We start from the raw sequence: 25,266 nt of genomic DNA, 5'->3' as shown, positions 1-25,266 counted from the left end.
AACACAAAGGGACCAGTGGACTTCTGGATCCAACAGCTGATAGCATCTTCAGAATCACTCTTGTTTCTATTTTTCCATAAGACATCATCTGAGACAAATATATATATTTTTTTTTCTTCCTAAAAATATACGTGATGCTTTACTGCAGGACAGCTAGCCTGTGGGTAAAGGTTAACTAAGGCACAAGGGCCTAACAGGTCCTTGTGTGGCAGGGTCAAGCAAGTGTCCTGAGAAATGCATGCATTCCATGCACAGACTGTTCATGTCTGTGCCTGCAGAGCCCAACACAGCACAGAACAGGCCCGTTACATCTTGAGACTGAACAGTCCCTCAAAGACCTACACACAGACAGGGAGGAATGTACCGCACCATAGGTAGGCACGCACACACACACACACACACACACACACAGGAGGACCATGCCAGGTATTTGGGCCTCTGCAAGATGGATAGCCAAAGACAATGCTATAAATGATTGAGCATAGCTGTGCCTCAGGGAAATTTCATTTACAAAAAAAACCAATGACAGGCTAGATTGAGCTCTAAGGGCCAGCTCGGTTAAGACTTTGAAGATCTCCAAGAACCTCAGACCCTCATTTGAGGTTCTGCATCAAACACCATGTGAGCTCCCTCAAGACTGATTGTCAGTAAAGTTCAGATCTTTGAATGTCAAACCACCCCCATCCCACCCTCCCACCCCCGTACACAAGTTATTAACTCACCGTTGGGCCAGTAACAACTCAAGCAATAGTTCACGGCTACAACTGAACTGTCACCTCATCTTACTGACCAAACTCTTATCTATGGCATTTGATGAAACATAAAGCAAATGGTTTCTTCTGGGGGGTGGGGGATGGGGATGGCACTAAGCCTGAGATGAGAAGCCAGAGGAATGGACTACACCTTAACTTAGAAATAATTTTCAGTCCCAGCAGTAAAGGCAGACTCTAAACAATAGAAACCAGCCCTTTGCCTCTAGGCTGTTCATGACCCCCAAGACCACACAGGGGATCCAGCTCCTCCCACAGGGTGCTGGGCCTCTGGCGTCCTGGGGCCAACGGGAAGCACTTATGAAAGAGAAATCCATACGTGGAATAGAAAGCCAAGAGGCACTGTTGTGTAACACGGTAAACAAAAGGCCAGTGTGAACCAGCGGGTCGCTGGCGGAGCGGGGCTGGCGAGATGAGAAAGGATGAAACATTAACTAGATATTAAACTAGGTCTGTGTGGGCAAATGTTTATGTAACTGCAGTGGAGGGTTGGAGCTTAATAGCGGCCTGTCTGCTTTAGAATGCAGTTACCAGGCAATACCTTTCTCTCCGTGCCCTTGAGGCATGAGAAGTTTCCATGGCTCTCTGAGGACAAACACCTGCGCCTGCTGGTACTTACCGAGGTTAGAGCCTCCACGTTGGCGCCCATCAGACAGAGGTAGCGAACCACGTCTAGGATTCCGTTGTTGGCAGCAAGGTGGAGAGGAGTTCGACCGTACTGGGAAGAGAAAAAATACCACAGGCGGTCTCAGGGCTGCTGTCTGTGAAAGCCTGTAGTTCGCAGCCATCATTGGGGAGAAACAACATTACATAAGGGGTCTGGGTCCATAAGAATTAAACAGGAGGTTCTGGCTCCCACTGAGGCAGGCCGGCCAGGCAGACCATTTTCCCCCCAAGTACTTTGAAGTTGAAAGACTAGCTCCAAATACACCTTCAGGGGATGAGTGAAGAGGCTAGCCACAGGATAACCTGTGTTATTTGCTGTGCCAGCAGAGAGCAAGGCCAGAGTGTAAACGCCCAGACATCTGTGTGTATCTGCACCACACAGTTTACATTCACACACCAGGGAGAGAGAAGGAGAGCTGCAGAGGGTATTCTTAAGAGGTCGTGAAGCTTTGAGGTCGTACCTACTATGGTCTGTAGGCCTATGGTTCTCAAACTGTGCACCATACACCTTGGGGCACTGCAGTGAACCCCCAGGGATAGTGATGTCTATCTTAAGGTTTGAAGGGTAGGTGGTGAATATATTCTCCAAGCGTCTCAGAGCCAAAACATTAGACTGCCAACTTTTCTCTCCTTGACACCCTGTCCTTGCAGGTCTTCCCTTAGAAGTTAGTGGTCCCTACACAAAGAAGCAGTGGTCTTGAAAATAGGGTCTGGACAGTTGACTCCATCGTTAAGTGAACCAGCTGCTTCTCCAGAGGACTCAGCACCCCCATGATGGCTCACAACCATCCGTCACTCCAGCTCCAGGGGACCCAGCACCCTATCAGACTCAAGTCGGCAGCAGGCACACACATCGTGTAGTCATACATGCAGACAAAAAATCCACACACATAAAGTAATTGTTTCTCAATGTTTATGTCTTAAAAAATAATTGTATGGAACAGGGGAGGGAGAGAGACACCCGACCCTAGTCCATAGTCACGAAAGCTATGCAAGATTCGGCAACCGCACACGCCCTGCTGACTGTAGTCATGTAAGGATGTAAAGAGAACAGGAGACTCCTCTCCTCAGATGTTTTCTCTTTCTCAAAGGCTGCTAAGTCTGGGGTGCTAAGATGCTCTGCAAACACAACAGTGAAACAGCAAAATCATTTGCTCTGCAGGAGCCATGAATAAAACTCACTGAGACAGCACTGGGGATGCGAGGAGCCCTTAGCTACCCCTGTTTGCAGAGCCTTTATCTTTACATGGGTCAATGCATCATTTTTGCGTGTTAGAAAATTAAATCCTCAATATTGCTCCACCTTGTCCCCACGCCCCCTCCTATTCTCCAGCTTTTTGTCCATTAACATGTCGGAGTGTTTTTTTTTTTTCCTGGCTCTGTGAATCTTCAGTAAGAGACACATAACTGAAATGGCTAAGACGTGATCACATGGTACATTACACTATTAGCTTATAGTTAGTAGTGGTTTTGTATCTGTAACTAAATCGATGACACACTTCTGAAAGCCTGAATGCTATTCAAATCTTGGTGACTCCTGTAGCCAGCCTGTGAGGAATAGTAACAGAGGGAGTGTTCCAGTCCATCCCAGGTGTGGTACCTGGCTATGACATAACTCAAATTCCTTAGTGTTACACCCCAGGCCTTTTGTATCTGGACCCGATACGATCTGGTCTCCTTCCAGCACCTTTTCCCCTTCTCTCATCACCTGTGTGCTCAGGACTTGCACCTCCTGTGCTGTATCTGCACCACTGACCTTAGGAGCTACCTATGCAGTGCTAACTGCTCTGTCACCTCTGTGAAGCTTGTGGATTCTTTCCTGTTTCCATAGCACCTCAAGCCTGCCCCATGCCTGTCCCCCTATGCCTGTCCCAGCAGAGAGGGTGACAAGTGAGTTTACTACTTTGTGTTGTATGTCTAGTTTTCTGAAGGCAGAACCACCCATGGCTAAATCCTCACCTCCTCAAATGAGTGGGCTGTGCAGTCAGACACCTATCACAGCTGATACCCATTGCCCTTCCCAGGGGTGTGTGTGTGTGTGTGTGTGTGTGTGTCTGTACACGCATGCACATGCTCGAGGCATGGGTGCACACACACTCATCTGTTTGTGAGAGAGGGCGGTGGCCTATGAGGTTCTGCCTTAGTGACACATGGTGTCATTCCTTTCTTTCTCTCTTGCTTCTTCTCTGCTTGCTAACCCAGCGGTGATAAAAAAGCAACCGCCCCAGTCTTCAAACAATGCATGAAGAAATGTCACCACCGAGTGACAAGTCCTTGCCCTCTCAGCCTAAGAGAAGCAGGATTTGAATGGTCAGGTTTCTCTCTGGAGGAATCTAATCTAGTAAGACAGCATGACAGAAAGAGAGTGGCAGCCTGCCTGAGGAACATGCATGCCACTGTGCTATGTCTGCTCTGACAAATGGCTCCCCGAGTCGGCCTGAGGAAAGGCAGACTAAAGTGACTAGTGGGGAGGTAGTGGCTGGCACTTGCTTTCCTGCACATAAATATCTCTAGCTCCTCACCTGAAGAAAGACAGAGAAAGAAATGGGGAGAAGGTGGAGGATAGGGGAGCGGGCAGGAGGACAAAAAAGGGGAGGGGAAAGGAGGTAAGAGGAGCAGAGAGACGAGACGGAGTCTGACTATCATTTGTCACCTAAAGGTTAGCATGATAAAAACTGGGTTCGAAAACATGATGTGCAGAGGGGGTGGGGCCTCTGAAGAGGTAAAGTCTGGGGGCAGATATCACCAGGGCTCTCTTCTCAGGAGTTGGTCAGGCCTTGAAGCGACTGGGTAGGTAACAAAAGAGGCTTTTATAAAGCAAAGTCAGCTTCCTCCAATGTCCCTCCCCAATGTGATGTCATTCAGCATGCTAGAGCATAGCCAGAAGGCAGTGCTGTGACAGCCAGCAGGTTCCAGTCCACACAAGTCTGAACCACAAAAGGCTTTCACTTTGGATGAGCTCTACATAACAGCAGAACAGCCACCGAAGTCCCCTGTGCTATCCCAGCATCAGACATAATGAAAACACCAACTCCATCAACCACTGTGACAGATTCCCATCAAAGAAGTCAGGCTTCCTGTTTGTCCACTTCTTTGGTGCTGTGAACAGGCCCATGGGTCTTATACACGCATCCAGATTCCCACTGAGCCACACTTCGGCTCAGGCCAGCTGTTAGCAAACATGGCAATCGGCTGGTCTTATTGGATGTTTATTTGTGTTGGAGAAAAGCTCTTACACTTTAGCCCAGGTTTACCTGGAACTCACAATCCTGCCTGCACATCATGGGTACTGGAAGTACAGGTATGTGCCACAATGCCCAATAAAGCTGGACTTTTTAATGAACATATTTAACAGTGTTTTGCCTTTAGACACAAGCTAAAACATGTTTTGCTTTGTTTTATCTTTTCTGGATAGTGGGAATTTAACTCAGGGCCTTCCTTGTTCATGGAAAGAAATCAGCTGGTGTAGCCCAAATGCTGTGCACAGGCTGTCCACTGTGCCTCCACAACGAGATCTGAAGGTGGTTTAATGTGCACACATTCATTGAGGCCACTTTTAACCCATCGAGGGAATCCTACTTCCTCTAAGCCACTTACATAATTATCTTGGCATGGTCAGGAAAGGAAAAGCCAGGAGAGCAAGAACCAGCTAAAGCTAAGAGCCAAGATGTCACCTTCACAGGGTCCCAGAGTATGAAGGTTACCAACTTCAATGTCCACCACAGTTAATTGTACAATATTTAAGAGGCTAGCAAGACAGTTCTCCAGCTGTTTCATATGTTAACAATTTTACCTCAAACAAATCACCATAAAACAGTACGGCACCATACACACCATCTATAAACAGACATTTGCCACAGTTAAATATAGTTCCTCTCGGCTTCCTTGTTAACATGACCTTAAGAAGAGTGTGCCTGCCTTTCGTACAGTTACACACTGAAGCTACATAAATATTTAACTGTTATTATTTTGTACTGAAAATCTGGATGGGATTCAGTGAAACGCAGGTGACGGTCTAGAAATCTGCACTGGGGCTTTTTAGGGACTGAGAAAACACAATTTATTTTCATCTCTTTATTAATTAGAAGGTGATAGTATTCCCTTGGTTTTACCAAATTTGCTTAGTGTACTACGTACACAACATACATGCATACGTATAGAAATGCGTTAGAAACTTTTGCCGGTAGATAGCTCAACAGGGACAAACAACACAGCCTGTGTTCCCCAAGAATCTTGGTTAAATTACAGGGTCAAGAGTATGTACTAGGGCTGGAGAGATGGCACAGCGGTTAAGAGCACTGACCGCTCTTCCAGAGATCCTCAGTTCAATTCCCAGCAACCACATTATGGATCACAACCATCTATAATGAGATCCAATGCCCTCTTCTGGTGTGTCTGAAGACGGCTACAGTGTTCTCATATACATTAAATAAATAGAAATGCATTTAAAGCAAAAAAGAGTTTGTGCTTCAGAAGGAAGCGTACATTTGTACTGTGACCTCTGACTCTTCTTGAAAATATGTATGTATGTAGATACCCAGGTGACCCCATCCCAGCATGTGCTCACACATGCGTGTGCACACGCTCATTCATTCTACAAGCACAGCAGTGGGAAGCCAGAATAGGCAAGAAAGGCATATTACCGTCTCATTGTTCTGTCAGTCTAGGACAGCCCAAAACATCACTGCCCTCTAGACATCCAGTGACGTGAGTGACAGTCATCCTCCACCATGATGAGATAATATTAAAACACAGCAAGAATCCAGCAACAGTGTCCAGGAGACCGGGTTGGAGCCTGGGCATTCTCCCTCTACATGTACCTTGTTTGAGATGTCCAGGTTGCAGCTGGCTTCACAGAGGGCCACCACGATAGGTGCGCTTCCATCTTTGCAGGCCACGTGCAGGGGTGTGTTGCCATGCCTATCCTGGAAATCCACAAAGCACCCATGGCCAAGGAGGGTTTTGATGACCTCCATCTGACAACGCCTCACAGCAAGATGAAGGGCGATGTGTCCATCCTGGAACCAAACCCAAGATCATGAGTTTGGCTTACGCCCTCGGCCTAATCTCTCCCCTGAGTAAGACTTAGCTGTAAACAGAGCGGCTCCTACACACACCCAAGAATTACAAATGTCATTGCCTGGACTGGAAAAGGGTAGGGCTTTATCCATTCCATTCCGCATAATTGAAGCCTGGGCTGAGCACTCCTGATTCATTTAGGCTCAGGCAATGTATCTGACAGAAAGACTATACTCCTCTGTATTAGAACTGATAAAATGCTATGCCAATTGCCAGCAAACAGATCTGAAAACGCTTTCAAAGCATTTGCCCAGTAACACTCGCTAAATTCCTAAGTAGAGAAAGTACTATCAGAAACAACAGAGAAAGCAAGGAGAAATCATTTCCCCCAGGGCTGCTGAATGCTCAGAAAGAAGGTATAAGTTGCTTAACCTCTGCACAATATAGAACCCGGCCTGGGAATTAAGAGCACCCCAAAAACCTAGGGGCTAGCAGTGCTAAGTGCTGCGGGCCAGCAGAACTTTCCGACATGTCTCTATTGTGTCTGTATGAGTTTCTCCATTCAGCATGCCTGACACTGGGGCTTGTGACTGTCTAACAGAAACACTAGCTCTGTCTACCAGGTGCCAGGAGCAAAAACCTCGCCCAACCATAGCAAACAAAATGTGTCTCCAGGGAACCACACAGGGTTCCAAGACACTGCAGCAGGAAAGGCAGTTGCTACGTAAGCTACAGTATTTCCAGTCTGACTGTATATAGTACCGTAACTATTGGTTTAAGTTCAGATTCAAACAGATTGTGTTGGATTTCCTTGGGTAAGAAGGGAACACCTGGTCTAGAAATTGTAAAACAAATAATAGTGGTTTATTGTCTTTTTTTTTTTTAACAAAAGAGCAGGTGGCAAAATAAACGCCTGTTTCTACATGTGTCTAAAATCGACATGGTCTCGGTTCCAAAAGTAAAGAGATTGAAACACTGGCCAAACGGGCATGATCGATCATAAATTTAGTTATATGCCAAAAAGAAGACTCTAAAAAATTCCAAAGAACTTTTGGAACCAAAGAAAGGAAGGATAATCACAGTATACTCAGTTCACATTTGTTATCTGAAGGGGACAAATAGGCAAGTCTTGTGGTCCCTCCAGCCCAACAGATCACTTCATGGAGAGCACCAAGCATTTTCCCCATAGGGCACCTTGTCAGAAGCATTCAAGTCAGCTCCATGTTCAGCCAGACACTCCACAATGTCATGGTAGCCCCTGGCAGACGCTGTCAGCAGTGGGGTCTCTCCCTCCCGGTTCTTGATATTCACGTTGCAGCCAACTTCACAAAGAGCTTTAGCCACGGAGTAATATCCATGCCAGGCAGCACAGTGCAGGGGGGTCTCCTCTTCCTGGTCAAGGCCACGAGTGCAGAAGAAGAAAATGCAGACAAGAAAGTCAAGGCCATATAAGCACAGATTGCAGCCACTGTGGCAAGAAATTAACCTGAAATAACTCCACCATTAGGAGCCAATGCCATTAAGAGGCAGACCCAGTGCCTTCCCTAGTCAGTCTGTGCCCTCAACTGGAGTGCTAAGTGAACTCGGCTTTCTTAACATATTACAGACCGCACTCCTGGGGCCCCTGGACTTAGAACATCTTTTGGCAACATTGCCTTTGTCTGTCTGAAACTCTTACTGGCCCTATCAGCAAAAACTCTTCTAGCAGGTTCTGTGCTTTGATTCTGCCAGGTAGGCATCAGAAGAGCACACTGCGAGACAGCTATCTTGATGATCCTTCTGTAACTAGTTGTCCTGAAGGCTCATGGGAACTGGGAAGCTGGCACCTCCATCAGCATCATCCAACATACATCTATCTGTCTTCAGGGTTCCAGGAGAGCATAGTACTTATAAATAGAAATTTTGAACCAAGACGGAGTAGGATGCAATCCGTGATCCCACCACAGATATCTTAAGCAAGCCGTGGAACTTTCCTGTGTGGGTTCCCTCCTCTGTAGAGCAAGGGTGCTGGTGATAGTGATATGCCTCACAGGGATTAAACAGGTGAATGGAGAGGTTGGGAGGGAAGCTGACTGCAGACTGCTGTCTAAGGACCCGTGCTCTGTAACGGATGACGAGACACCTAAGTGGAGAGGCTTCCCTTATGAGTCATCTGGGTCACCTGACTGCTGTACATCCTGGCCTGGGGACAAAGAACCGAACACATCTGTTCCCATGACCTACCTTGTCCTGGAAATCAGGATTGGAGCCGAAACTGCACAATAGTTGAACCACGTCCGCATGGCCATAGCGGGCTGCCACGTGAAGAGCTGTCTCTCCGGACTGCAAAAGAAATGGACCCATGATCGAAAGACCAGAATTCAAAACCACCTGTGAGATCCAGAGCACTGTCCCGTGCCTTCCTTTGGTGGTGTCCTCACACCTTCCTCAAGCCATTTGCTCCCCAGAGACTAAGGCAGGACAGGGGATCAGGCAGCAATCGGCAGCTGGTGTGTCATCCTCACGCCTGGTTCATCTTGTTATGGAAAACTATGCAGTGAGAATATGTTCCCTATACTATGAGAGTCATGTTTACCACCTTACAGATGCTTCTGCTGGACTTCATGGACTTCCTCTCTCTCTCTCTCTCTCTCTCTCTCTCTCTCTCTCTCTCTCGCTCTCGCTCTCGCTCTCGCTCTCGCTCTCGCTCTCGCTCTCGCTCTGGTTTTCGCTCTCCTTCCCTCTCTGTCTCCATCTGTCTCCCTTTCTCCCTCCACTCTGTCTGCCATACACAATCCCCCTTTAAAACCAGGTTCACCATCCCTGCAATTATTCAAATGTATAGCTTTAGTTATCAACAACTCCCTCCCTTCATTGCCATACCATGCTGAGAAACACGTTTCTTACACTCTCAGAGATTTTAAAGGTTTTGCTCCCTCAACAGATCTCTCTGAGTTAAAAAAAAAATACAACCATGGATTCTTTGCATCTGTACCTCCCAGGGTCAGGCTTTGCTAACCACAGAAAAGATATTTTACTGTCAACTGGCAGAAGAAAACTGCTGTGAGAAACTTACGTGCTGCTGTCCAGATCTTAATTACCTCTTGAGGCCATGTGTGAAAAGCTTGGCCCCCAGCCTGTGAGTGAAGGAATCTTTAGGAGGTGGAGGCCAGCAAAAGTTAGCTTACAGTAAAGGACACCTTGTGGGTATCTCTGTCTCCCTCCTTCCTGACTGACAGAAGGCAAACAGTGTCGCTCCACCACACAACCTTAAATACTTTGCTTCACCACGAGCCCAACAACAGGCGGAATCCAAGTACTTACAGTAAAAACTCTGATTTAAATGCTGGGCCAAGCCATGGCCAAAAAACCAAAACCAAAACCAAACAACAATAACAACACAAAACCTCCAACTTTAAATCCTCGTCTAGAGGACTTGGTCCTCCATCTTTATCTTGGGGTTCAGTTCTGGCGCACTAGGTGGGCCAGCACTTCAGTGCACCCCTAATCATTTCCTCTTGCTTTTCCTAAGAGGCATGGCTTTACCTTGTCTTTAACATCCAAAGGGCATTTGTTCTCATTGAGAAACTTCAGAGTATCCACATGGCCATGCCGAGAGGCCCAGTAGATGGCATTGGATCCTCCCTGCAAGGAAAGCACTGCAGAGTCACATCCAGAACTACAATGGACCTGCACCATGCACCCCTTAGACCCACAGTGCTTCCCTTCTTGTGGGGTAACAAATGCCAAGGGAGCCTCTTCCAAGAGGAAGAAAAGCCCACACAGCTTCAAGGTTTTGATAATCATACCATGGTCCTGTACCACATTAGAGACAGGGGAAACTCAGGGGAAACTCAGGAGGGAGCAGAAGGGGGTTTTCTATATTATCTTCACAACTTTTTTTTTTTTTTAATATGTAAGCATTTCAATGTAAAGCCAAAACATTTTGTTTTTCTTCTTTGAAATCCTCATACTAACATCAGTCTAGAACTCCTAAGAGTACTCCCTTAGTATTTTGTAGGAACTGATTCCAATTCAAGCCTCTATAAAGGCTCAAAAAGACAAACAAACAACAACAAAATGAGTGTTCAAGACGCTTTTATAAAATGATGCAGCTTGCGCAGAACTGGCACCCTAAACACCTGTGAACTACTCATAACCTGATGAGATACCGTGGGAGCAGTTCTTTTTCATCGTCTAGAGACTCATGAGAAGACATGCCTTCTGGATCTTCTTCCCTCACAACTCTCTTTAGTACACATCTGATTGGATCAAGGACTGGGTTCATGGAGTCTCAGGGACAAATTACAGTTTTTGTGATAGTTGATCACAGATCCACGGCCACACTAATCCGTCATCGCTCAACGGCACTTGCATTTCTAATGCTGTTTTTTATCAGCACATGTGCCCGTATCTGAATGCATGATAAATATTCAGGCTAATGAATTTCTGATTAGATTAACTACACAATGAAAACTTTCCCAAGTGAGACTGGTAACACTGTGGAGCATTGTGATCTGCAGCATGTAAGGCACAAGAACAGAGCAGAGCACACAGGGAATTAAGGGTGAACCTTTCCCGGTGCATGTCCGATGACACAGCTTTGTACAGCTCTTCATAGGAAATCATGAAGCTAGCCATACTTTCCCATATACTGCCCTTACAATTAGGAAGACATTTGAGAATACATGAAATAAATTCATTCTTAATGATACAGCATTGTGACCTTATCCTGGACGTCGATCCTTGAGCCCCGTTTTATTAGTAACTGTAACATCTGGATATTCCCACAGCCTGCAGCAATCAGTAATGGAGGTGTCCCATGCTGGAAGACAGGAAGAAAATATTCTGTGTTTCAGGTTTGGTAGGGAGGAGAAAGCCCACACTGTACTAGATGTCCTCACCCTGCTGTGTCCACACCTTTCCCTGGATCTCCATGGGGCACAAAGCTGCAGCGTGGGGACAGGAAGAGAAGAAACTGCCAGAAGGACAAGAAGCCCCTCCTTTTCAGTTTACACTCAATGACAGTGCTGCTATTTGGGGGGGGGGGGGGGGGAGCAGGAATTACAGGGATGCAGGGGCAACTGGGGTGTGAAGGAAGGTGCTCAATGCAAAATGTATTTGCAACTCAAATCAGCCTAAGCAGAGAGGGTTTTCCCATAGAATGGAAGCTCTATTTGCAATGTAGAGTTGGAGAAGCAGCTGGAGCCACAGTCTATGACACAACCACCATGTACCCCTGGCAGAGGGGAGTCAGACCTTGTTGGGCTGGTTGACATCATAGCTGGACAATGAGCCCAGGAGGTGCTGCAGGCCTGGGACATTGTCATCATTGATGGCATGAATGATGGCTTTCATCACAAAAGAGTCTTCCTCATCCTGAGAGACACAAGAGGATAGAAAGAGTTAGCACGCTGGCCAGGACACTCATCAACATAGAGAACCCTGGCTTGCCCAACATACAGGCATTCTAAAAAAAAAAAAAATGCCACTTAATCTCCAGTTCCCCAATCCACAGGGACACAAAGGGAGCTGGGAGGGGGGTAAAGCCTAACTGAGCCTGATGTCATCTGCATTGAGACCAGGAACAAAAAGGATCTTTTTTTTAAGGTTCAGATTGTGAACAGGGATGCCGAATAACTACCCTCTGCTTGTCTTAGGAATCTGTCAAAATGCAGTTACCAGAAAGCACTGTGGAAAGGTCCCTTTGTGACATGAACTCTCCTGCTGGATAAGAAAGGAGAAAAACCACAGCACCATTGGCTAAATTTTCCAATTACAGATTTGTGTATTTTTCTTTTTCCTTTTTTCCCCCTCTGACATTTGAATGTCTTCTTTCTCTACGTCTAAAATAACAAGGTAAAATTCTCTGAATGGTGTGTGTGTGTGTGTGTGTGTGTGTGTGTGTGTGACCTTAAAATAGTGCTGGCATGATACTTAAAACAAAGGCCAGAAAAAGGCAATGGATGTATGGATGTACTTCTAATTACCCAGAAAACTTAACTATGGAATAAGGAATAAGTTTGTTCCTTCTGTTGCCTCATCATAGCTTTCTTACAAGATGCTCCTAAAACATGATACCTTACAATAAAGGAGTTAGAAAAGTCCCCAACAAAATCCAGAGGTGTCGATAGCTCCTGAAACATCAATGCCTGTGAGAGCAGAATGAAGAAGCATTCCTCCGAACTCCTTCTAAATCCAAACTCCAGGAGGAATCTGGCAACACTGGCAAAAGGTATCAGTGAGCCAAGGCAGTAAAGTTTGGTTTTCTTTCATAGTTCTGGCTAATGACTAGGGGCCACTGTAGTAGAAAAGGGAGATGAATCTTGGTGGAGGGAAAGAAGCCAGCCTACAGCACCCACCATCAGCAGAAGACAGACTACAGCACCCACCATCAGCAGAAGACAGACTACAGCACCCACCATCAGCAGAAGACAGACTACAGCACCCACCATCAGCAGAAGACAGACTACAGCACCCCCAGTCAGCAGAAGAGAGGAGACTTCCTCTCCCATGGTTCCTACCCTAGCTTTCAGAGTGACAAAGGACTGTTAAGAATGCTGATTCATGAGCTTCAGTCACCCCCCCCACACACACACACACACACTACAGCATCCCACAGCATCCCACAGCATCCCACAGTCAGACCTACACTGCCATTTTCCCCTGGCTCCGCTAACATCCTCACACCCTTCCAAAGAGGTCTTCTTCCTTCCCATCTCTTTATAACTTCCTTCTCTTTGGCTTTCCTCCGTGTGTGTGTGTGTGTGTGTGTGTGTGTGTGTGTGTGTGTGTCTGTCTGTCTGTCTGTCTGTCTGTGTATGTGCACGTACGTACATTTCTCCTTCCTCCTTTTACTCTACAGTTGTAGACTAGAGCTGAAGCATGAATACAGAGAGTAGCTTCAGAGAAAAGAAGAGCTAGTGTCTGCTGTCATGTGATACCTGCCCTAGGAGTCCCTAGCTCTACCCAGGAAATACCGACTATTGGGTTACAGGCCAGGGTGGTTCCCACAGAACCACTGTGTCTGCTTTTCCCGGAGTCCCCTTCACCGTCAGTGAATAAAGCCCTGTTTGTGACTGGCTGGGGAAAGTCTCGATGAAGTGAGAGGTGTCTAGCTGTATCTGAAGAGCTCATCAGTGATTAGGTTTCAGCTTGGACTTAGGGAAAACTGTGATGCCATTCTCAAGGGCTTTGGACAGTCAAGACAATATCAATAAACCAAGTGTATATGGCCTTCTGGTCTACTACGAGACAGTAGCACTGTGCTTTCCTTGGTGTTGGTGGTGGCGGGGGAGAGGGCTGTCTGTCCTTTAGTGTCACTTTGACTCTACATTCTCCTATTGGTGGCAATCAGTGTCCTTATGTTCATTTATGAGAATTAGTGGGAGCTCTTTCGTCTTCTACTGGTTACTCTCTCTTTCAATTGTGTGTGTGTGTGTGTGTGTGTGTGTGTGTGTGTGTGTGTACACAAGTGTTTAGGGAAAGAGTAGTGTTAGAAATAGTAGGGATGACAGCTAAAACAATGCCAAGTAAATCAAATCAAAATCCTCCAAGGAGGAAAGGCAGGACTGGGCACAGTGTCAGCCCACCTCAGGAGTAAGGATAAGTCTGACAGCAAAGGCAGGACTGGGCACAGTGTCAGCCACCTCAGGAGTAAGGGTACGTCTGATATTCCCATGACATGGGACTTTCTGGATTGATGAACAAACAGAACAATGTAAACTCTAAACATAGTGCTCAGAGAAGCTAGCCAAGGCAAACAGGATTGCTTACCAGAGTATCATCGCTTCTGGCAACGCTCATGTTACTTCTGGATAAAAATGACCTGGATAATCTTTGGCACAGTGATATCAAGCGAACAGATTGCTAAAAATAAAATAAACATATAAAGAGTCAAGGGGAAAAGAGAACTTCTGAAGAAACCATTAAGAGCATGTTCACTGCCAACATCCCTCCTGGGGCGGGCACTCCACAGAAGCTCAGACTATTTGATTAGGGAAGTGTTCTGAAGGTCATGAGCCCAGATAGCAACAGAGAAAGATTCTTGTGCATTCACTATGACCTGCGGAAGGGGTTATTTCATATCCCATCTCTCTCTATGCCTTGTTTTCTAAACCCCAACAAAGCCCTCGCAGAGTCCTCTGGAGTCCAGCATGGGATGCAAGAGCCTTGTTGTGAGCTCTCTGGGCCCACGTCAGCTAAAGGAATATATGTGCCTATCAGTATGCACAGGTAGGGCACAGATATTTAATCTGCAGTAAAGTTCCCTCCATATCCTCAAAGGCTGAAGCAAGAGGGGAATGAGGAAAGGGAAGGAAGGGAGAGAATTAGAAAGACAGAAAAACAGAAAGAATGGGGAGAGAGACTGAGACATAAGCTCTAAGCCTTGTTGAGAGTCCAGTCACAGCCTATTGGGTATAAAACTGAGGTACACCACTGGACCAGCTGGGAGAGGAGGCAGTTGCTCGCTCTTTCCAGTTCAACATAATCTTGGGCACTGGAAACTACACCACCACCTTCTTTCTGATCCCTGAATTTTGATTGTTTCAAAGATACCTAAACCAGCATCCCACCAAAACCACAGGGAAGCCGTCACAGTGTAGAAGAAGAGACAACACTGTCAGGACTCCTCCCCCATTCTGGTCCCCCACCCCCACCCCCACCCCAACACCGCAAGCCCACAAGGAGCAAGGCAGATTTTTCATACAAGCTCCAGGCTGCTTACCAGGAAGAACAGGTATATTTAGAGTGTGGTTTGTTATAGTTGAAAAAGTGCTCACTATCACTTTATTGTATTGATTTAAAAATCTGCCTTGGGGGTTGATCTGAGAAAAGAGCATGCAAAATTACATTTCAAATATAAGTTAAGTAACACTGAAATATGTTTTACGCTTGTCTCAAAAAGTAAGTAATAACAGCACAGGGGATTACACAGTGGACTTTTTTGTTTTTAAGTGAATACATTTCCTGATTCCTGGTGTTAGAAGACATGAGTCCTGACAAGAGCAGACAGAGAAAGCCGAATTCAATGCGTCTGCAGAGTCTTACTTTCCATTTTTTCCGAGCTGCAAACTTCTTGAATTTCTCCATGTTTACTGCTGAGGCTTTTCGACTAAGTGCTTGTTGGGTGTCTTTAGGCTAAAAATGAAAGTTCAAGAAAGATAATGAGAGCTAATTACAGAAATGTTTTAATACTCCTTATCACTCTGAAAGGCTTACACACTCCCTACCCTAAAATAGCATAATGAATGAGAAATAACATTCAAGATCCAGGAGCTAGGCTCGGATGCAGCTCAGCAGGTAGAAAGTTTTCCTAGCATTCAGAAAGCTCTGGGTTTGACCCCAGCACTGCATAAACCAAGCATGTTGGTGCATGCCCACAACCTTCACATTCAGGAGGTAGAGATGGAAGAATCAGAAGTTCAAGGTCATTCTTGGCTATAACCAAGATTGAAGGTAGACTGGCATACTTGAGATCTTCTCAAGAAAAAAAAAAAGGAGGGGGTGTGTGGCTCTAGACTCCGTCCCGTAACTCTTGATGGCTGAATATTTTGTGTAATACAGAGGAGAGCTTGTAACCACACTCAGTTACACCCTTCTACACTGACAGTTTGGGAATGGCAAGAGTCACTAAGCGAATTAAGTTGGGAGAGACTCTAGAGGTGTGGTTCACTTGGCTCATCCTTACAGCACTCAAACAAGTTCACTGCGTCTGGTTCGGTGGATACACTTGGGCACAGGCCTTACCCAAGAGGGAGAAGTGAAGTAAAGGCTTCTGTCATGCCCACTGATGAGGCCTGCGGTCTTGTTTTCAACTACTAGATACCTATATTATGGATTGGATCTTAAATGTTCCCAATGCCTCTTATGCTAAAGGCGGGACAGCCAGCTTCTGTAACTGCCAGGAGGGAGAGAAATTTCCCTAACCTAGTCTAAAGAGGGTAAGTCCTTAAGGAGCCTACTAGAACCATGGCTCCTTCCTCCCACCATCCTAGCTGGCTCCCCTCCATCTACCATAATGAACCGCCTTGCTACAGGCCCCCAACAACAGTGCCCACTGACTACAGACTGAAAACTAAAACTAACCCCAAATCAGCCTTTCCTTCTTCAGTGAACTTTTCTTGTATTCTACCACAACGACAGAAAGCTAACACATTCATCAACCTCGGTCCCTTTTATTTTAGGCTAAAGTAAATTCAGTTTTGTTAGCCCAAGTTCCAATAGGGCAGCAATATAAAAGTGCCACAAATCAGGGTCAAGGGCTCCAGCAAAACGTCAGCTTCCCCTACAGTCGTGTGGAGGGAGGATGTGGTATCTACAGACTTTCAGATTTTTCTAAAGATTCTGAGGTTTGAAACATCTATAGGATGGGAAACAATTGAGTTTTAAAATGCTGCCTTTACTATAACCCCACAGGCTACACAGAACACAGCTCCTTGTTCTCCCTCTGTGATCATTAGGATATATTCCAGTCTGCCACTCTTAAACCCATGGTACCCACAGTCAGCTAACACTCCAACCAGCACGACCCATCAGTGCTCACATCAATCACTTGGAAATGATTAGAACCCCAATATAAGAAGCGACTCACCTTGATCCAGGGGTGCTGCAAACTGTCCTGGATTGTCATCCTTTTCCTTTGAGGAAGAGAAAGAGGAAGGAAAGAAGATACCATGAGATTAAAACAGCGCTAAGGTTATTTTCATGCTGGTTCAGCCTAACAGATACTCTGCAAAAGTGGGGCCCATGTTAAAATAAGTAAATAAATAAACTGAGAGCAGCCCTCCAGCTCCAGACTCCTCCCTGTGCAGGGACTGAGTAGACAGGCAGCAGGAAGGCCCTGTGTGCATTCTCTGAAGCACTTCCTTCCAGGCAGGTGGAACAATGAGGGTCTGACCAAAAGCAGTTAGACACAGACCAGGTGCTGGCCTCTGGTCACAGCCACATGAGGCTCTGCCTGGCAGGAAGAGGGGACACTCACTTTGGATCCTTGACCAGCAGTCTTCTGATGAAATCTTTGGCAAGGGTACTGGTGTTACGGAAGAATTCCTCCTCAAAGTCGTAGTTGACAGCAGACACATTTGCTAATGTTTCTTGCTTGGTGTCTCCAAGAAAAGGGGAGGCCCCACTTAGGCTGTTAAAAAAAAAAGTGGCTCATTGACAGACCATTTCAGAATCACTGCTTCTTCCGTGTCTATAAGCGGGGGAAACAACACACAGGACTTAGGGTGGAATGAGTCATGTCAGAATCCAATCACACACCATGGAATACTGAACAGTTATGAACAAGAGAATAGACTTCTTGCAGACGAAATCTGCTGAAAGTTCATTTGGGGCTGGGGAGATGGCCCAGTTATCAAAGTACCAAAGTTCCTGCTCTGTAGGGACATGAGAAACTGAATGTGGGCCTCTAGATCCCACATAAAAAGCCAGGCACAGTGGTCTATGACTATAACTGGGGCAGCAGGCACTGAGCAGTGGGAGACTGGATAAGTAGATACCTGCAGCACAGCAGCTAGCCAAATCGACGAGCTTAAGGTCCATGAAAAACCCTATCTCGAAGCTAGCAAGGTAGCTCAGTGGTTAAGAGCACTAACTGCTCTTCCAGAGAGGACAAGAGTTCGATTCCCAGCAACCACATGGTGGTTCACAACCATCTGTAACTTCAGCTCAAGAGAGCCAACCTTCTGCACTCCAGGGCATCAGAATACACATGATGGACATAGATACATGAGAGCAAAAGATTCATACACATAAAATAAAATTTAAAAAAAGAAATTCTATCTCAAAAAATAAAAGTAAAAAAAGGAGTATAAAATGATCAGTCATACCTAGGTACCTACGTGACAAATATAAACATACTAACACATGCACTCACACGTACACACACGCAAAGGCACCCACGCGCGCACACATTCACACACACGCTAATAAGCACTTAAACACAGACACACCATCGTACGCAGTCACTTGAACCAAGAATAGTTTAAAACGAAACCACACATTCACACACACACACTAATAAGCACTTAAACACAGACACACAATTGTACACAGTCACTTGAACCAAGAATAGTTTAACATGAAACTCTTCTATTTTCCCAGCAATGGACAGATAAGATTTCTCACCGTGACTATGAATTACTGGCAATTCATTTTGATTGAGGAAACCCAAACGATTAGCATAAAATGAATATGTTTTGAGCGAGCAGGATAAAGATGTTTGGTGGAGAGCATGCACAAGCTGAAGGAGCCAAGACTATCCGGTCAGTCTTAAAGACAAGAGAAGACTACGTGAATTGTAGATTTGATACTTACAGGATATAGGTTATTACTCCGATGCTCCTGCACACAAAAATAAAGATAAAGCCATGTTAGGAAAACAATCAAACCGATCAGAAAGAAAACAACAGCAAGGGCGTTTTCCTTACCACATGTCTGCCTCAAGACCAAGGGGCTCATAGTTGACTATCTCCGGAGCTGAGAGAAAATAGAGACTCGTTAGCTCGGAAAGCTGTAGGCCATCCCTTTATCACCATGTAACAAACAGACACAGGGACAGGGAGTGGCCTGAGAGCTGGGGAGATTCAGCCAGTGGACTGTGGATGAGACATAAGGGAACCCAAGGGCAGAGGTGATTTACCCACAAACTCTGGTGTCCCAAATATGTTTTTGAATTCATTTCCGAAGTCAATTTTATGGGCCAAGCCAAAGTCGATGATCTTTATCCGAGGTTTGGGCACATTTCTATCCAGAAGCATTATGTTTTCCGGCTTGAAAAGAGAAAGAGAGAAAAGTAAAAGGTAACAGAAGGGTCCTTCTTCACTCAAAAACAAATCAACAAAAACCAAGCAACCAAACAACAAACAAACAAACAAGCAAAAATCAGAGAGCAGGTAGATGAAAGAGCACTGGAAAACAGGTTTTTGGCTCAGGGTTTCCAGGAGGCAGGTCTGAGGCAAGAATTTGAGGCCAGAAGGCACTTGGTAAGGAAGGGGAGGCAGGAAGCAGAAGGCAGGTCTACGATGTCTGTTCCACTTAGGTAGGGTGGCAGGAGCACAGCCCATCTTGACAACTTGCAACCCCAGAAAGCATGAGCAAGCTGAGGCTGTGCTTCTCATCTCCTACCCTCCGGTGCTGGCAGCTGCCCCGTGGACACTTAGTTAACGGGCACTGTCAGCTCCCCACTCAGAAACAAGACATCAAGCAGACGGGCCCTGGCAGAAATCCACCTTATGGTGTGAGTCGGTGAACACTGGGGGACACAGACATGGGTTTGGCAGCTCTGCTATAGAAAGAAGACAGGACACTTCGGTCCACTGCAGCCTTGTTCTAGCTCAGCGGCCTGTACCAACCTGTGGCTCACCCCCTGTCAATCTAACACTGTGGTTTTCTGTTGTCCCTGTGTTGTCTTCCTTTCCCAAAAAGACCGTTCTCCATGACAGCCGGAAATGGGGCTTGCACATTTTTAATCCCTCATACAGCCATACCTCCAGCCACAGAAAGACCCTACACCCAGTCAAGGTCACAGTTGGGTCTCCCTGGTAGTAAAAAGAAAAAATCAGGCCCCAGGCTTGTATCAAATGGAGAAACTCTCAAGATACTCACCACCCAAAGTCCACAACCACAGGAGAATGGAAGCTATCCATCCACCAGCCAAACATGGCCCACTGTCCAAGAGCAGGCATTGCCTAAGGGTCTGGTTAGTAGCCCCTTTGACTCCTTACCAGGGATTCTGACTGTGACCATTGATCTTAACCTTCTACAAAACAGAGGTGGGTCACTCTAACTATAGGAAGACATTATATGCTAATGACTTATAATAATTTAATTTTTAACTAATTTAATGACTTAATGAATAATTCCAATTGTTAAACAACACGAAGGAAATATCTTTACTTGGGTGCCTCAGTTTCTCTTGGCCAACAAGCCACGGCTTGGATAAGCTTATATCTGGCTTCCGCTCACACAGTGTTACCTTCAGGTCAAAGTGGGCGATCTGAAGCGAGTGTAGGTAGTAAACACCGCTGAGAATCTGCTTGAGGAATTCCGTTGCTTCCTCTTCAGTCAGAGATTCCTTCTCAGCCAGGAAGTCAAACAGCTCACCTCCTGCAACACTGAGAGCCAGGAGCCAGGGTTAACAGGGGGACTCCTCCTTCTATGTCTGGGATGCCTCATCTCCTAGGTGACAGATGACTTACAGACAAGATTTCAGGAAGATGTGCTGAAACGACTCCTGGCCCTTTCCCACTATGCTACATTCACAAATGAGGGGACAGAGCAAAGAGGCTGTGGGGAGTTAGAAAGGAGTCAGGGATCTTGACATTTCGTGTGTACTCACAACAAAGGTGTAGGCCTCTCTGCATCTTATTTTTGAGATATAACCTCTGAGCCTAGGGGTCCTCATTTTGGCTCAACTGGCTGGTCAGCCATCCCCTGGGAGCTGTCTGTCTCTACCCCACAGCATGGGGGTCACACAAGCCATTGGCCACACACTGGGGTTCTCACGCCCGCTCAGCAAACAGTAGTGACTGAATCAACCAACTCTCCAGCTGATAGTGTTTCTTTACAACATTTCAATAACATTTCACACTCAGGGATGGGGAACTACACCCCAACTTTGTATATAATACTCACAGAATAACCCATCCTGTCTGTTAGACAGTAACCAGAAGGTTCCTAATCTGTACTTCAACTGACTTTAAATTGGTTTTTAACATGGGCCTAGTATTTTCTTGGGCCTAGTATTTGTTTATGAGTGAATATGTACACATTTATAAAAGCAATTTAAAAAACACATTTACCAAGGAGTTTAAGAAATATCTTAGTTGCTATGGATGAACAACTTATGCAAACCCACAATGTACATCGCTGGTGGAGGATTTAGTAGTCTGTCCCCACTGCCAGGCAGTAAGCATGCATACTGAGGACAGCAGTCAGAGCCCAGAGCTGTCAGTGACTCTTGGACACTCACTGCCTCCAGCAGGGTACCAGGCTCACAGTAATGACTCAGAACTTTTCTACCCAGTGAAGAGAACAAATTCCTCTAAAACTCCACAGTGTTAACTAATGGCAAATCACAGGGAGCATTGAATAAGTATTCTTATAAGGTAATCTTTAACAAGCTCAACCATCCACAACTTACAATCAAGTGTGATTATACACATAACTGCTACATTCCTTATTGTTCAGCAAGATAACTCCATAAACATCATGGTAATGAATCTAACCCATTCAGGGTAAGCATGCTAATGTTCCTTCTCTTAGAGGAAAGCTTCCCTTCTCCTCAGCCTTCCATTGGAAGCGGGCTCAGGCTCCAGTGACCTCAGAACAGGGGACACCTTACTAATGCAGATTCTGGGCCTTTCTAACCTGCTGCATGAAGGTGTTCAAGATTGAAGACCTGAACACTTTTAACAAGCATTCCAAACACCAAGAGCCACTTCTTCGTGGGTTTATCCTGTGGTCCTTCAGCAAGCCACACTTATTCACTGGAAGGCTGGCAACGAGGCCTGGGACTCCAGAAGACAGCAAGAGCCAACCGAGAGTGTGAACCTTGTCAGTGAGGTACCTGACTCTACCCACTGCACCCCCAGCCCAGCTCTGGGAAATAATTCCATAGCTCTGCAATGTCTTTAACCATTGTTCTCCACTCCTCCCGTGAAACTGTGATGCCTTTGCATTATTGGATCAAACAAGAGCAGGAATCTTTCAAGTACAAGGAGAAGGAAAATATAGGGAAAACAAGAAATGGCCAAGGATCCCACGTCAAGAGATGGGCCAGCCTTTCTGCTCCTCCAGCCTTTCTGTGCTCTCTGGGTTGGGAGCGGCTATGTTCCTCTCTATCCAGAGGCCATCCACACTGAGCACATCCAGATTTAGGGCATCCAGGTTAGATTCTTTCTTGGAAATAAACTTTAAGATTTATTTATTTTATTCTGTGTATGAGTGTTTTACCTGCATGTATGTATGTGCAGCACATGCCTGTCTTCTGTCCATGAGGCCAGAAGAGGGTGTATAATCTCCTGAACTGGAGTTACAGACACTGAGCCGTCACATGGGTGCTGGGAACCGAACCCTGGTCCTATAGAAGAGCCGCTAGTACCCTTAATCACTGAATCTGAATTTTCTCTCAGCTAGCCCTGCATCCTGAAGATATCTCTTCTCTTTGCACCTCACATTCCCATCAGGTGGGAGCCACAGAATAATCCCTTGAGGGTTTGAGGTTAAATATGTTAGATGACCGTTAAATACTACCCAAGTCTGGTACAAGGCAGAGTCCAGAACAATAAAGGGAGAGGGCTGTGTCCCCACAGGACACAGGATACCTGGCAGGCTCGGATCTGAAAGCTCTCTGCCCTCAGCTCATCCTCAGCTGGTCCACACCAGGGCTGGACTGCTAAGCTTTCCAGGGAGAAGGAAGGAATAGAGGAGCAAAGAGAACGGGACCTTTCTCTGATGGATATGGAATCATTCCCCCCTCCCCTCTCTGCCTCAATTGGCACTGGTTATGCTTCCACAGGTAACCATACCTTTTCCAGCCCACGAGAAACACAGGCTGTGGTCTGGCTGCCCCTGTTGGTGTCTTGTCTTACTGCACCTACAGGCTCAGGTACAGCACACAGGTAAACCGGTTCTTACAGCAATGATACCAACCCTTCTTCCTGCCTGCCCCACATTGTTCCTGCTGCCATGAGCTTTGGGCTCTGTTCTCTTCAGTGGTTGGCTCTCCCCAGCACCCCCTGCTAATCTCTTTCTCTTCAGACCCAAACCTCTCCCCACCAGGAGTTGCAGCCTCTGTGAGGCAGGATAATAAACATGGGTGATCCCAACTTAGATCCTGTGGGGTCACTCAGCCTCACGGAGACTGAGTCTTTTTCTATAAAACAAGGGGCCAACCACACTTTTTTAAGAGTTTTCCTGAGGTTCCTGAGCACATCTGGGCCCTCTGTGGTTAGCAAATACTTATGTCTTTCTTCCTGCTTGGCTTCTAACTAAAATTCCTCCCACAGAGGCAATAGTGTGCTGGAATATTTAACAATAGTTCTCTGGAGTTAGGGTGGGACAAAAGCTGTTCTCAAGTGGCCATTGCAAGCCACCCACATAGCACTGTGGGGTTGGAAATGTATACATACATCAACCCCCTCTCATGTGGGTGGTTGGCTCTGGAATGGTGCTGGCCACTGTTATCTTCTAAAGATGGCTAGACAGGATCCTACACTTTGCTGCTCTGCACATGGATCCTGCCATCTTCCCTCTCATCTATGGCTTTACTTATAGAGTACAGCCCTGAGGCTACTTCAGCTACAGAGACAACTCAGAGGTGACAATGTGCCAAGTCCAAGGTAGTCCTGATAGGTAATGGAGATCATCCCACCTGAGTCCCTTCTGTATGACAACATATGTGATAATCCACAAAACACATAGAGGTGCCCTATGAGAGACACACAGAGCAGCTGGAGAGATGGCTCAGTGGTTAAGAGCAATGACTGCTCTTCCAGAGGTCCTGAGTTCAATTCCCAGCAACCACATGGTGGCTCACAACTACCTGTAATGGGACCCAGTGACCTCTTCTGATGTGTCTGAAGACAGCAATGGTGCACTCACATACATTTAATTAATTAATTAATTAATTAAGGAAGAAAAATTAGACAGAGAGAGAGAGAGAGAGAGAGAGAGAGAGAGAGAGAACACAAGCACAGACATCAGAGATGGTCTACGAATATATTACAGAACTCATGAGAAAACTGGAATGGCCATTTTAGACCAGGATTGCAGACTGTCGCCCTACTCAGAGTAGCACAGGGGACAGTCCATTGGCCTGCCTCAACCCCAAAGCTCTTCTCTGGTGCAGAATGCTCCTGAAATCAAGATCTCCTCTTTCCAGGAGCTGATAAACCTGAGGCCTTGAAGCAAGGACTGTCACACTTCTTTAAGATGATGACACATGAGGGCCCGAGAGACGGCTCAGCTGTCATGGCTCGGCTCATAACCAAAATTAAGATTATACATGAAATACTGCACGCGTTAGGCTGCACGGTCTATTTCAGAGGCTTAACTCTGCCAGCACAGTGTCAACGTGAAAGAGAAAAATGAGTAACATGTGAATGATTATGTGTGGCTGTGTTCCAATAAAACTTTATTAACAAAGGGAGCTGGCAATCTGAGTTTTGCTGCTGGACAGTGAGTTGCTAAATCTTGGTATAATGACCAAGTCATCCCAGCACAACCTGAAACAGCTCTCCAGGGTGACCTCCTCCCTAGGGCAATCCTTGCTTTGAGGGAATCCCTGTTGACTTACTGAAGCTGAGCTTGAGCCTGCAACAGCTGCTTGCCTTGTCCTTCCCCATCCTGCTCCCTCCTCCTTTCCAAGTCCAGGCTTTCAATGTAGACCTCATATCCCTCCCCTTAGCCGTTGCTTCCCAAGACCCCAGCATGCACCTCACAAAATTTGGGTGTCCGTAACTGAAACATCCACCATTTTGATCAAGCTCTGTCTCTTAGGCTGGTCACCACCTGTTTTCTTCTGTCTTTATGTGAAAGTAACTTAACTTCTGCAGCCTCCTGACCACAGAGAGCCAAGAATGACCAGACCCCTATGGTAAGGTCCAAGAATGCACGGTGGCACTGCTTAACCACAGCCAATGGAAAGCAGGGCTCAGCTGGTCTAAGTACCTGTGTCTATGATTCACCTGGGACATGGCTTCAAATCTCATGTTGCAAAAGACATAGTCCATATTGTAGCTCATCTCTGAAACCAAATGTCCCCATGGAAAACAGACCCTCCATCGGTGCTTCAGATGCCCTGTGCTTATCATCCGCCCTCCCT

At 46.2% G+C, this 25,266-nt stretch overlaps 1 protein-coding gene across 3 annotated transcripts in view; it reads right to left on the bottom strand.

The window, feature by feature from the left end:
* Positions 1-25,266, bottom strand: part of Dapk1 (death associated protein kinase 1) — a 159,900-nt gene that overhangs the window by 27,484 nt on the left and 107,150 nt on the right. For all 3 annotated transcript variants that reach the window (XM_028772013.1, XM_028772011.1, XM_028772014.1), the window contains exons 4-18: positions 20,416-20,554; positions 19,081-19,210; positions 18,869-18,917; positions 18,756-18,782; positions 17,419-17,571; positions 17,029-17,074; positions 15,486-15,575; positions 14,211-14,303; positions 11,694-11,813; positions 11,161-11,259; positions 9,981-10,079; positions 8,679-8,777; positions 7,650-7,847; positions 6,257-6,454; positions 1,390-1,488 (exon numbers count right to left, since the gene is read on the bottom strand). In XM_028772013.1, the coding sequence (XP_028627846.1) occupies positions 1,390-1,488; positions 6,257-6,454; positions 7,650-7,847; positions 8,679-8,777; positions 9,981-10,079; positions 11,161-11,259; positions 11,694-11,813; positions 14,211-14,303; positions 15,486-15,575; positions 17,029-17,074; positions 17,419-17,571; positions 18,756-18,782; positions 18,869-18,917; positions 19,081-19,210; positions 20,416-20,554 (1,639 nt within the window). The remainder of the gene's footprint in view (positions 1-1,389; positions 1,489-6,256; positions 6,455-7,649; positions 7,848-8,678; positions 8,778-9,980; positions 10,080-11,160; positions 11,260-11,693; positions 11,814-14,210; positions 14,304-15,485; positions 15,576-17,028; positions 17,075-17,418; positions 17,572-18,755; positions 18,783-18,868; positions 18,918-19,080; positions 19,211-20,415; positions 20,555-25,266) is intronic.

Source organism: Grammomys surdaster, unplaced genomic scaffold, assembly GCF_004785775.1.
Source record: "Grammomys surdaster isolate TR1022 unplaced genomic scaffold, NIH_TR_1.0 211, whole genome shotgun sequence".
NCBI classification, from domain to species: domain Eukaryota; kingdom Metazoa; phylum Chordata; class Mammalia; order Rodentia; family Muridae; genus Grammomys; species Grammomys surdaster.
The sequence above is the reverse complement of the archived record's forward strand: the minus strand, read 5'-3'. Positions and strand labels throughout refer to the sequence as shown.